This window comes from Brienomyrus brachyistius, unplaced genomic scaffold (assembly GCF_023856365.1).
Source record: "Brienomyrus brachyistius isolate T26 unplaced genomic scaffold, BBRACH_0.4 scaffold50, whole genome shotgun sequence".
Classification (NCBI taxonomy): Eukaryota; Metazoa; Chordata; class Actinopteri; order Osteoglossiformes; family Mormyridae; genus Brienomyrus; species Brienomyrus brachyistius.
The window spans coordinates 2,302,230-2,313,904 of record NW_026042325.1 but is presented as its reverse complement, the minus strand read 5'-3'; the positions used below and the strand labels follow the sequence as shown (position 1 = coordinate 2,313,904).

Below are 11,675 nucleotides of genomic sequence, written 5' to 3'. Positions count from 1 at the left end.
ATTTTAATTTCCTACAGTAATTTCGTTACTGAAAGGTCTGGAGTGAGTAAGGTGAGGCCGTATTCATTCCGGTACAGTTATACGTGATCGTCTCACCGATTTGCCAGGTTTGGTTTCTAGTAAATTCAGTTCATTCAGGCAAACGTTCCTGACTTGCCTTTTGTGCACTGCGATGAACACACTTTAAGTAGTTTCATTATCGCCAGTTTTAAATAAAAATGTTAGCCAGACCTCAACCCACCCCCCCCCCCCCCCCGATACATATTGTTTTTCTTAATCAACATGGACTTTTGTTTAAAAAATGTCAGGAAGGGGAGGTTATTAATTTCATGGAAAAATGTAAAGATGCATATAGCAGAAGCCTGCGTCATAGGTGAACAGGCCAAAGGCATAATGGCAGTAATAGAGTAAAATCGAATATTCTGACAATCCTGCTATGTCAGCAAGCCTTCCTGCTATTATTTCACATTTCACTTATTGTATAGTATATAACTTCCCGTACATCTAATACTGTTACTGTAATGGAGCGTGTAGCACAGGGTTGCCAGATTCTACTGTTTTATGTGTCAATCGCCCACGTGTTTAGCACGTCTGTGACACAGACACTCATAGCACACTGAATTTTATTTTCCCTCTTTTTCACATGAATCCACCTGTAGCTATGTCTTCTGCAGCGTGCGGTGCGACTGACCGGGCATCCCGTGAGAAGGAGAAGCAGGTAACGGGAGCAGGTCCATCCTCATTGTCCCTGTAACCACATCCCCCTGAGAGAGTGCGGTAGCGTGGACCATACGTGAAGGACTCTTGATTGCCAAAGGAAAAGTGCACGAAGGAAACGGGCGATTGGGATTCCATTATACCTGAGCTGAAACAGCTACAAATACGTTATTAACCCTGGGCTAAGATTAGCAGGGCAAATCACTGGGCTGTTTTTCTCTGTAGCACGTGCTACACTTAACCAGTTATGCTAATATTTAAAATTGCCAAGCCCTTTAAAGTATACTATTAACATACCGGATAGCATTCTTACATTCTTACCCCATACCTTAAAGGTTGGGGAGTTATATTCTCCCTCTGTTATCCTGGTCTTCTCCCTCAGTCTAAAAGCATTTAGTTAGATTAATTAATGTTTCCAAATAACCCATGGCACGTGATTGTGTGTGCGCCCAACCTCTGATGGACTGATCTTGAGCAGGGCATACTCTTGGAAAAATAAGTCTGATAGTACATATGCATGTTGAAATTCAGCAGGTGGTACAATAAATTTATCCAGAAATTGCATTCATGAAATATGATAATGTGCTGTAAGCGACAGCGGACGCTTTGATTCGGCGACTATTTTAGACGTAGTACATAAGTTTTTAGGAGAAGGGAGACATGGGAAACAGTTGCTGCCTGCACAAAGGTCCATGTTCGCTGACAGCTCGATGCTACCCTTGCTAGCCTCAGCTAGTGTGGTTGAGACTATCTGCAAGGGTGAGCTTGTCCGGAGTCAGGAGCCAATCCAGTCCCCGGAGAAAAAGGTCTTAGTCTGACCATTCTGTCCCAGTCTCCTGCAGTCATAATTAGCAACTCAAGATAACCCAAAACGTACTTCTCTTTTATATAAATATAGCAGTATTTCAAAAATGTACAGCAGTTCCGTACCAAAGATCTGAGAGCGGTATTGTTCTGCTATGGGCAATGACATAAGCACAATTTCTAAATACTTTGTTTTAGCAGCAACAGACGTAAGAACACAGCTGATTACATCTGTTTTTGGTCTGAATCACTTGCCCGGGAGCCGTTATAGAAGGCATGGATATTGATCCTTCTTTAAACTTAATTTAGTTAAGTCAGGCACAAAAACTGTTTAAGTTAAAAAAAAAAAAAAAAGGTTAAAAATGGTATCTCAGTATTTATAGTGGTGCATTTGGGTGCCACTCTGAGCAAGTATTGGTTTCTTTTCTATAGGATTTACAGTGACAAAGCATAAGTACACACAACGTTAAGAAAATTCATAGTAAAAATTTTGCAGAGCGCTCTAAACAGCCTTGCTTTTCGCTGATGGGTTATTATCTACAATTGCTGGTTCAGATTTAAATGGACAGCAAAATATTAAAATGACCGAAAATTGTGTAAGCTCATGTGCTTTAGCTAATACATTTGCCCAACCCTTGTTTGCGTCACCCTCTTCCTCAGTTTGTGTTTTAGGTGAACACTGCCAAAACGTTTGTTTGAACATGCCGGGTGAACGCCGACGGCTCTACGATCAAAGATAACAGGATAAGCTGAGAGACAGTACGATAGGGTGGCGGAACCTTTTATATATTTCTTACGAATGCAAAACTTCAGTTCGCAGCAGAAAACCCTGAATTGCACGTGGCCAAGAAATTGTACTGCCAAAAACGTAAAGCATATTTCAAGCCTTCAAGAAACAAAGTGTATGTGCTTTAAGATCAACTACGCCGGTAGTTTCATTATTGCGTCCTGGACCTTATACAGTGAAAATCGCATTAAAACATTGGTGTCTTCGTGATATTAACGCGGAATCTCTTGTTGTCACGTCGGAGATTCGCGCTGCAACAAATTAATTGCCGCTTGTCTTAAACAGTCCTGTAATGAAACCAAAATATTCGGAGTCAGGAAGAATATTGTGTGTTGTTCATTACGCGTTTTTTGTATCCATTATAATTTTACATATAACCATATTTGCTTCGCTTTTAGCTATTTGTGTCATTACTTTATTTTTAGTCCATTGAAAACAGTAATAGCGCAGCGCTTGTAGCAGTTCGGCGGCTAATTTTAGATCAGACAATGCGCTGGCGTTTGCGTCAATGGAATCCCGTGTGTGCGTCAGTCATTAGGATGTCCGTGTGAGGACGATGCCATTGGTTCACAGCCGGAAAGGTCCCCTCCCATTTCCATATACGGAGGGCGACACGCCTTAAGCAGAGCTGCTCTTGACGTAACGGCACATTAGAATTGACTGTATAAATAACGACGAAGCAGTCGATCAAGGAGCCACTGAGACGTCCGAAAGATGTGAAAAAGACTCTTCGGCTCTGGCTTACAAATTGGAGTACAGAGATATTGCTTGATATTCTTGAATAACATCGGGTACAAACAGGTAAGTAAAGGCTCATTTTTTCTATTAGTTGGATTTCGGGCTGTTTAGTTACGGTTAGTGGATGCAACAGATGAATTCACCTGACATTGGGATGTGTTGACAGCTGGAAGGAGCTTTACTTTGATTACTTGTTAAAATTTCTCAGTTATCTAGTCAATAACTATAATGCTTTTAAAGGTAGTTAGGTAACGGTGCAAAACGAAAAATACTTGATGTACATTTGCACATCACGGGAAACCAAGTTGTATTTTTAAAATAACTTTCTGAAAGTAACGTGCAAATATAACATACTTTTAACTAATACTAACTGGGTACAAATGATATTTGTATTTTGAAACATTTTGAAGCGATTGCAGAAACTTTTATTATTGTTTACAATTACTGTCCATTTTAATGAACAGAATGCGCTACGGTCGAGTGTCGCTTTGCATATGTTTACCCTCACGTGTGTAAAGTGTGTGTGTGTGTGTGTGTTTGCCACACTAGCTGCCCTTGCTCAGATTTATAGCCATGACTTCGAAAACTACTAATCAAGAAAGATTTCGATGTCTTTAGTTATACTGTTATGCCAACTCTCTGAAACTATTTAGTTGAAGTCCTAATCATTTTATGGACATTATATATGTGTAATGGTGGTCGTATATGTTCAGGGGTGGTAATTTAATTTGGGGGAAGCTACTGGGAGAAAACAGTGACTTTGGGGAGAGGACTTCTGGCTTCTCTGTTCACCCGCCTCAATATAGCAGCAGCTCTCAGTTTACAAGGTTTACATCTCCCCTTTTTGCGGGGCTTTTTTGCGTCCTTTTTTTGTAAGTGTGTGAAGGTTAGTGCGTTGCAATTCACTCCTGATTGCCCACAGCCAGTCCTAAGTCCAGCGTTTTTCATTTCTTGGAGGCTCTGCTCATGGTGATCGCAAGGAAAGCAGTTATTGGAAATGGATGGTTTACAGAACAGTATCTTAAACGCGAATGTAAGATTCCGAACAGAAAGCATAGCAGTCCTTTCTGAAGGGTAAAATATTTTCCCTTCATTCAGTTATTTCTATGTAAATTTCTCTGAATGCATATGCACTGATTTTTCCAGGTCAAAACAACCGCTTCAGTCCCTTTATTATCCATATTTTTTTTGCTTTAATTGATATGTAACTAATGTGTGCTGACTGTCACCAAATACTGTATTATAAAGTCACAGAGGCAGAGTGAACTTGTCTTCCTGAGTGCAGAAGAAATCTGAGGAATGAACCCAAACATAACAATGGAGAACACTATATTCACACAAATGTGGGTGTTAATTTCTAACCAGATTTACCAAGTGTACTGGGGGGGGACAAAAGTGTTGCTTCACGGTTTTCTCTAATAATACTTTGGAGAGCATGGAAGGAACTCTGATTACAGTAGTACCCATGAAGTCGCACAACAGTGGATATACAGTAGTTTTCTACTTTACTTGAACTCTTTCATGCATGTCCTGAGGTTATTCTAACTGGTTGGGAATTTTGGAGAAAAAAAAACAAAATTCAGAGAATCTCTAATATTGCAACCGTTCTGCCACTGCAACTTGATTCAAGCAGAAATCGACTCCTCTGCCAAGGAGACCCCATACATTCCTCCAGCCTGTCACGTTTGCCAGCCTCACTATTTTTTTGGCACCCCGCCCATTTCTGAAACCCAACACCTCACACCCTTACCACTGTCGGTTTTTTTAACTCTTAAGAAGGTTGGCGGTGCATTTATAACTGTGGCGCATTAAAAACTGGTAATGCAATATCCCAAGTCAAAACTCTCGTCTGCCAGACGGGTGACTTTCAAAGGTTTCTCTGAATCTCTGTGGGAAATATGAGGGGTGGGGAAGTTTTGAAGACTGAAATGTTAGATGAGATGGGAGGTTCCGCTCCGTCGACACCCTATAAGAGTTTGCTGAGGAGGACAGTGCTGCCCCTGGGCAACAAGTTCATTGCTGCGGTCCCAAGCCTTACACCTCCTTCTCTGTCCCCACCACCAGTAACAAATCATAAGATTGGGGTGTCGCTACGGTAACAAGTCGTGAGGCAGTCAAATCATTGGTTAGAGTCATGCAGTGCAGTGAGTAGCCTGAAATCTGTGTTGATGAGCATGTTCTGGATGATTTGTGATATCAATGATCCATTTATTCCGGCTGAGATTTCCAACATGATGTCCGTTTTTCTTTGTCGTACAGAAATGCCCTGTGTCCAATCCCAGTATGGAATTCTGCCCAATGAAAACAACTGCTACAACCCAGAATTCCTGAGCCCAGACCTTACTGCCAAGCTGGTCATGGATACAAGCGGGCAGCAGGACCATCTTTCAGGTCTGCCCTTACCCAGTATCAACACTCTGATGGGCAGCTACTCTGGAGAGTTTGACGCCTACTCATGCCACATTGCCACTTCCGTTGCATCCACTTCCGCTGGGGCTAACTCTGGTCAGCAGTCACCCTTCAAGCTGGATGACTTTGAGGTGTACGGATGCTACCCCGGCACGTTCGCCCTGAGCTACCTGGACGAGACGCTGTCATCGTGCGGGTCGGATTACTACGGAAGTCCCGCTTCGGCTTCCTCGCCCTCGACGCACGGCTATCAGACGCAGCCCGTGTCCACGTGGGAGACTCCATTCAGCCCCTACTCACCAGCTCCTGGGTGTTGGGTAGCAGACAAGATGACCTTGCCACAGCCACCCTCCTTCTTCACTTTCTCCCCTCCGCCGGAGTTGTCATCTCCCCTGGAACAGCAGTCATCGCACCTGCAGGAACAGGACCCTTTTGGTCAGCCCCAGCAGGCTCAGCCCCACCACGTCCCGTTGCACTTAACTCCAGTGCCTATGGATCAGGGTTGCCTAAATACCCCAGTGCTGGCAGAGAGGCCTGGGTCCTCCCCCAAAAACCAGAGCCCCACCACCAATGAGGGTCGCTGCGCTGTGTGCGGGGACAACGCGTCATGTCAGCACTATGGCGTACGCACCTGTGAAGGGTGCAAAGGCTTCTTCAAGGTGTGTAGCTCTGCTTTGTGCCAATATCTATGTCTCCATACAGTTACGTTTTATATTTTGAATTATATTTGCCGGCAACTTCATATAGCCGATGGCAAATATTTGAAGATTTGGGTGTTTATGATAATATATACGGTCCCAGAGGACAGTAGCGAAGGAACAGTTCAAGTTCAGTTCAAAAACTGGAAAAAAAAACAAAATGCAAAGATAATACACATAGTGGACGTCATACACAAATTAGACACAGGAAACAGACACAGGAGCTGCTATAGCAGACAGCTTCTCAGTGCTGTGCCGGAATACGTCTCCTGCTCAACCATAACTTCATCAAAAGAAAACCCATACTGTTTTTTTTTTTTAAATTGCTGACTTAATAACTAGTAGTAACTGTGCATATTGCATTTTTACATTTTAGTAAATTCTAGTATAGCTCATGAATGTCCTTTTTTTCTTTCCAGCGGACTGTACAGAAGAATGCTAAATACGTGTGCTTAGCCAACAAAGACTGCCCAGTTGACAAACGCAGGCGAAACCGTTGCCAATTCTGCCGTTTCCAGAAGTGCCTGGCTGTGGGGATGGTGAAAGAAGGTAAAGCCGGCGACTTTATAATATGGCGGCCCGTCCTTCATTCGTGTATAAAGCCTTTAGTATCGAGGTTCAGGTGCTGGAAGTAACAAAACCAACTTCGACTTTCTTCTGTCTTCCTTGCAGTCGTGCGAACCGACAGCTTGAAAGGTCGCAGGGGTCGCCTACCCTCCAAGCCCAAGAGTGTTCAAGACTCTGTATCCGGGCCGACGACTACGATCGATATCATTTCATCTCTCGTTAGGGCGCACATCGAGTCTAACCCAGCTGCTGGAAAACTGGACTACTCTCAGGTGAAGATCCTACTGGCTCTCAATGTCTAATCCCCTTTGCATAAGGAAAGGTCAACTATAGAATGTAAAACAGCCGGTCAGCTTAGCTAATTTTCACTTGATCTCCCCCACCCCCAGTACCAGGAGGCAGCGGCCAACCTGTCTGAGAAACACAATGCCAGGGATGTCCAGCAGTTTTATGACTTGTTGACACACACTATGAAGGTGATCCGGAAATGGGCAGAGAGCATCCCTGGATTCATGGCCTTCTGCTCAGAAGATCAGGAGCTCCTCCTGGAATCTGCTTTTGTGGAACTTTTCATCCTGCGTCTTGCATACAGGTATGTCATGGCTTAGTGCCGAAAGCACACTGGGATGCCTTTGGTGCACTGAAACCTTGTGAAAGTTTACTACAGAGAATATGAGAGGATCCACTTTTCATATCAATACTATAATGTTTCATTGTTCACGTGCAACACTGTAACACTGTCATACTGCTAAAACAGAATGAAATTTATAACGTTTCTGTAACATTTTAACAATTTTTACATGTCCGATGCAGGTCGAGCCCTGAAAAGGACCAACTGATCTTTTGCAATGGGGTAGTGCTCCATCGCATGCAGTGCGTGCGGAGCTTTGGTGACTGGATAGACTCCATCATGGGCTTCTCACAGAGCCTTCACCGCATGAACCTGGATGTCTCCTCCTTTTCCTGCCTAGCGGCTCTGGTCATCATTGCAGGTTAGCTGGATGCACCTCCATGGGGGAGACGTGTTTCCGTAGCACAGAGGGCCCAGTTTTGTACATTGGCCATGCGACTTCGTTTTCCTTCTCGCATCTATTTTTTGATTTATATTCCCATATAAGCAAAAAGATCACATATACTGTCAACACTGTATAACACTTATGGGGCGTTTTCCATAAAGTAGATGAATATAAATTAGGGTTTTTTTTGTCTCCTGTTGAATTCTATTTGAGGTCCTGGTTTGAAATGATCATATAGGCATGATATGGAGTCTCATATGTGATCCGTGTACAATTACTAGCTGCACTTTTGTCATTTATTTATCGTAATCTTACCCTACAGATCGTTACGGACTCAAGGAACCAAAGCGCGTGGAGGAGTTCCAGAACCACCTGATTTCCTGTCTGAAGGAACACGTGACCAGCAACGGCATGGACTCCAGCCGACCGAACTACATGTCATGGCTTCTGGGGAGGCTCCCAGAGCTGCGAACGCTGTGCACTCAGGGCCGCCAGCGGATTTTCTACCTTAAGCTGGAAGACCTTGTTCCCCCACCGCCCATCGTGGACAAGATCTTCATGGACGCCCTGCCTTTCTGAGCTTCAGGGATGGGCTTCATTGACAATTGGAGCGACACCCGATGGTGTCGAGACAAAGAGAGAATTAAACGCTTTTTCCACTGCCTGCGGGACGATATGTCCGGACCCTGGATCCATATGCTTGGTATCATTTGGTCGCTTTGCACTGATCGGTTAATCTAGTCCCTCTGATTCTGGCTCACAACTGAACACCACTTTCAGGAAATATGAGATTCATTGTTATACATACGACGTATTGAAATGGACTCTGTCCTTCTTGGAGAAAACAGGATAGGATACCATGCCATTTCTGTACAACTTAATGTATGTACATTTTAATGTGGTTTTATGGCTGTGCAAAAGCTGTAAAAAGAAAAGGGATCCTGGAGAAGAATGAAGACGAGGACCATCTTCACAAATACTGACAGTATTAATATTAATCATGATTTAAAGCCAATGGTTTTCAAAGCCTTAGCAGCGGTTATAAGGGTTGAGAAAAAAGACGTGCTGTAGGTACTATCCTCCTACTCGCATAGTCAGCCCTTCCTCGCAGTGTCAGATGGCTCTTTGCTCATCCGCATATCGTACTTTGAGATTTGCTTTCAAAGTAGCTGGATACCTTAAGCATTAAAAACAAAATCATGGACCAAATGAGGCTAATTTTTTTAAATGCCGAGCCTTGTTTTGTGAAACAGCAGCACATCTCATTTATAGGTCATTTTGTGCTACACAATATATACATATTTCTCAGAACATTTATATAAAAAAAATATTATCCTAAGTGTTGCGTTCCTCATTTTATAGTCACAATATCTGTGCAACAACGACATTACAGCTCTTTGTGAATAGTGCCTTATTCAAGGTTCGCCAAACTACTGTCACTAATCATCAACCATCATCATAGAGAAACACGCCCCTCCAGCCCATTCATATTCTGACAATCTCATAGACATTATTGGTTTGGTTTTCCATCTGTAGTTCTAACTTTGTCCATAGCCATGTCCATATATTGGCAAACGACGGGTGGAGCTGTTGATGTTGCTACTGTTGCCTGCGCACTGTACCCTCCATACAAAAATTATGTACATTTATCATGTATTTTAAAAAGTGACTTTATGGCTAAATGCGTGACAAATGTATTAAGATGAGCAGCTATGGGTACTTTCTGCAGTTGAGGTGTTTTCATTGCTATTCATCTCTTTTATAAATGTGTATGTATATTAATAGCAGAAAGACTTTATATTTGTGAAGTTTTTTTTTTTTAGTTTTGTGGTTATGTGATATTGAGAAAAGATATTTAATATAAAAAGTTTTCAAATGACTGTGTACTAGTGTTTCCTCCATGCTTTGGTTTAACCCTCAGTTGTTGAGAGGGATCCCACATAGACGAAGGTAATTCAGCCGCACCTGGCATGGCACTCGGTACAAATACGGTGTCATGATTCCCCAGTTCTTGGACTGCAGTGACCTGTACATGTGGGACTGTGACACTATGTTCCAAATCTCCCTGGCCCAGGGCGTTGTCAAATAACAAACAGAGCCTCTACAGTAATATGGTTAGGCTTTATTGTTTTAGGTATGATTTAGGTCTTAATTAGACCTGAATGTGTAAAGAGGAGAACCTTGCACCAGGAATTTAAAACCACAATATAAACCAGGAAAGAGAAGCCGATGAAGCAGAAACAAATAACTGTGTTCTGGGAGTGATGGTTTGTATGGTGAATGTAGATGTCAGAGTATTGGCATATGAACCCAGTGCAGTGAACATATGTTACACTGTATCATTAAGATTTCAACTATAACTGCACTCCAGTGCAGCTTACAGGTATCACTAAGGCTTGGATGGTAATAAAAGCATCTTCAATTATAATTAAAAAAATAATTAAATATATAAATAAAAAGCTGACCACAATCGGTAAATGAAACTAAACGTGAAACAATGAACAAAAAAAAAATGGGAAAAGGATTTTTAAAAATATGTATTCACATTTCACAGATTGCTTATTTGACAGTGTGTCACAAACTGGAATGCTATTGTAACTGTAAATTTGAAAATTTGAGGAGTGATAGGAAGATTTTGAGAAATTGTCCACTGCGGTTATTTAGTGAGGCTGCGCGCATTTCCTGCAACATGTGTTTTGTCAGTTGATTCAACAGTGATGGAGGGACGTGCGTTGGATTTTGGATTTCCAGTAAGCGGTGTGAGAGATTTGAATTCCTGAGATGCTGAATTCCAAAAGAACTAGGAGTTTTTCTTTGACATCTATGCGGAACTGATAGCCTGGATACCGTGTAGTTAGTGTGCGGATTTCTCTGAGTTAGGAAGTCCAGTTTGAGTTGGGTGAACTCTGGCTTATCTTATATTGGATTTGTTTTAGTTTATACTTCTGCTGATCCAAAGGTCAGCTTTGTTGCTGATCTCACGGTCTTTTTACCATCCATGAATTAATAGACAAAGAAAACATTTGTGGTTGTTGTTTGTCTTTGAGCTTCTACTTCATTTCTTCAGCAAGTAGGTGTGGCTTTAAATAGTCGTCAGATAAATTATCTTTAGCGATTTATCACCATATTAAGCTGGAGTTATTGTAAACATTACTCTTTTTCAATGGTGTATTCATTTTGCACTAAGCTGTCAGGGATTTGGAAATTACAGGGCTTTTTAAAAAATTACTGTGTTTTATGTTATTACCGAGATAAGGTAGGTTGATTCTCTTCGTCTAATGTTTGTATTTTTATGTGATTGTGGTAATGGTTTCCATGCATCCATTCAGATAAATACTGTAGATGATTTGCCAGATAATAAAGATGAATTTTGGCTTTGTAATGTTCTTGCAGTGATTTTGGTAACGTTCCTCTAGTGTTGTGTTACTATCTAAGCGAATGAACGCAATAAAGCATGCTGCTGCTCACTGCCTCTAGTAGAAGTTTCAAGGCTAACTGCATGAATCCTTGATTGCCTTCACTAGGTTGCCCCAGGTTATTCTGGTATTCATAGCAACATGAAATTATCGCACATGCTGCTGCATTGGAGATTTTAAATAATTCCTTCTTTTTCGGAAGCCTTCCAGACTTGTTTCTTTTAATTCACTTATTTTACATCATAGTTTTGACGTTTCAGTTTCGGTGAATTTAGGGCTGGTTTAATATCCTAGTGCAAGAACGGGAGCTTTTTTGCTACCTTGATGGTTGCTGATGTCTAGGGAGTATGCTATGCTATGATATGCTATGCTATGCTATGCTATGTTATGCTATGCTATGCTATGCTATGCTATGATTGGTTGCTTCCTTTGCGGTTCAGCCAGAATGGATAGTTTGTAGAAATTATGGTTACTTAGTTTTTTCAGATTTTCCATAATTAAGCATGTGGATTATCCAGTTTTG

The 11,675-nt window shown here is 41.9% G+C and overlaps 1 protein-coding gene across 2 annotated transcripts; it reads left to right on the top strand.

The window, feature by feature from the left end:
• Positions 1-354: 354 nt before the first annotated feature.
• On the top strand, positions 355-9,616 carry LOC125723546 (nuclear receptor subfamily 4 group A member 1-like). Of its 2 annotated transcripts, none has more exons than XM_049000237.1 (7): positions 355-718; positions 5,306-6,114; positions 6,573-6,702; positions 6,826-6,992; positions 7,110-7,312; positions 7,534-7,712; positions 8,059-9,616. In XM_049000237.1, exons 2-7 carry the CDS (start codon positions 5,308-5,310, stop codon positions 8,313-8,315), a joined length of 1,743 nt encoding a protein of 580 aa, XP_048856194.1. In that variant the 5' UTR covers positions 355-718; positions 5,306-5,307; the 3' UTR covers positions 8,316-9,616. The 2 variants fall into 2 exon arrangements, with proteins under 2 accessions (XP_048856194.1, XP_048856193.1); XM_049000236.1 differs by lacking the exon at positions 355-718 and adding an exon at positions 2,951-3,109.
• The last annotated feature ends 2,059 nt before the right edge of the window (positions 9,617-11,675 follow it).

What these genes read in the sequence shown, in the direction of transcription:
- LOC125723546 (XM_049000237.1), top strand. Translation starts at nt 5,308, where the DNA reads ATGCCCTGTGTCCAATCCCAGTATGGAATTCTGCCCAATGAAAACAAC. An exon ending in GGTGCAAAGGCTTCTTCAAG is followed by an intron (nt 6,115 to 6,572) that starts GTGTGTAGCTCT and finishes TTTTCTTTCCAG; the next exon opens with CGGACTGTACAGAAGAATGC. An exon ending in GAAAACTGGACTACTCTCAG is followed by an intron (nt 6,993 to 7,109) that starts GTGAAGATCCTA and finishes CCCCACCCCCAG; the next exon opens with TACCAGGAGGCAGCGGCCAA.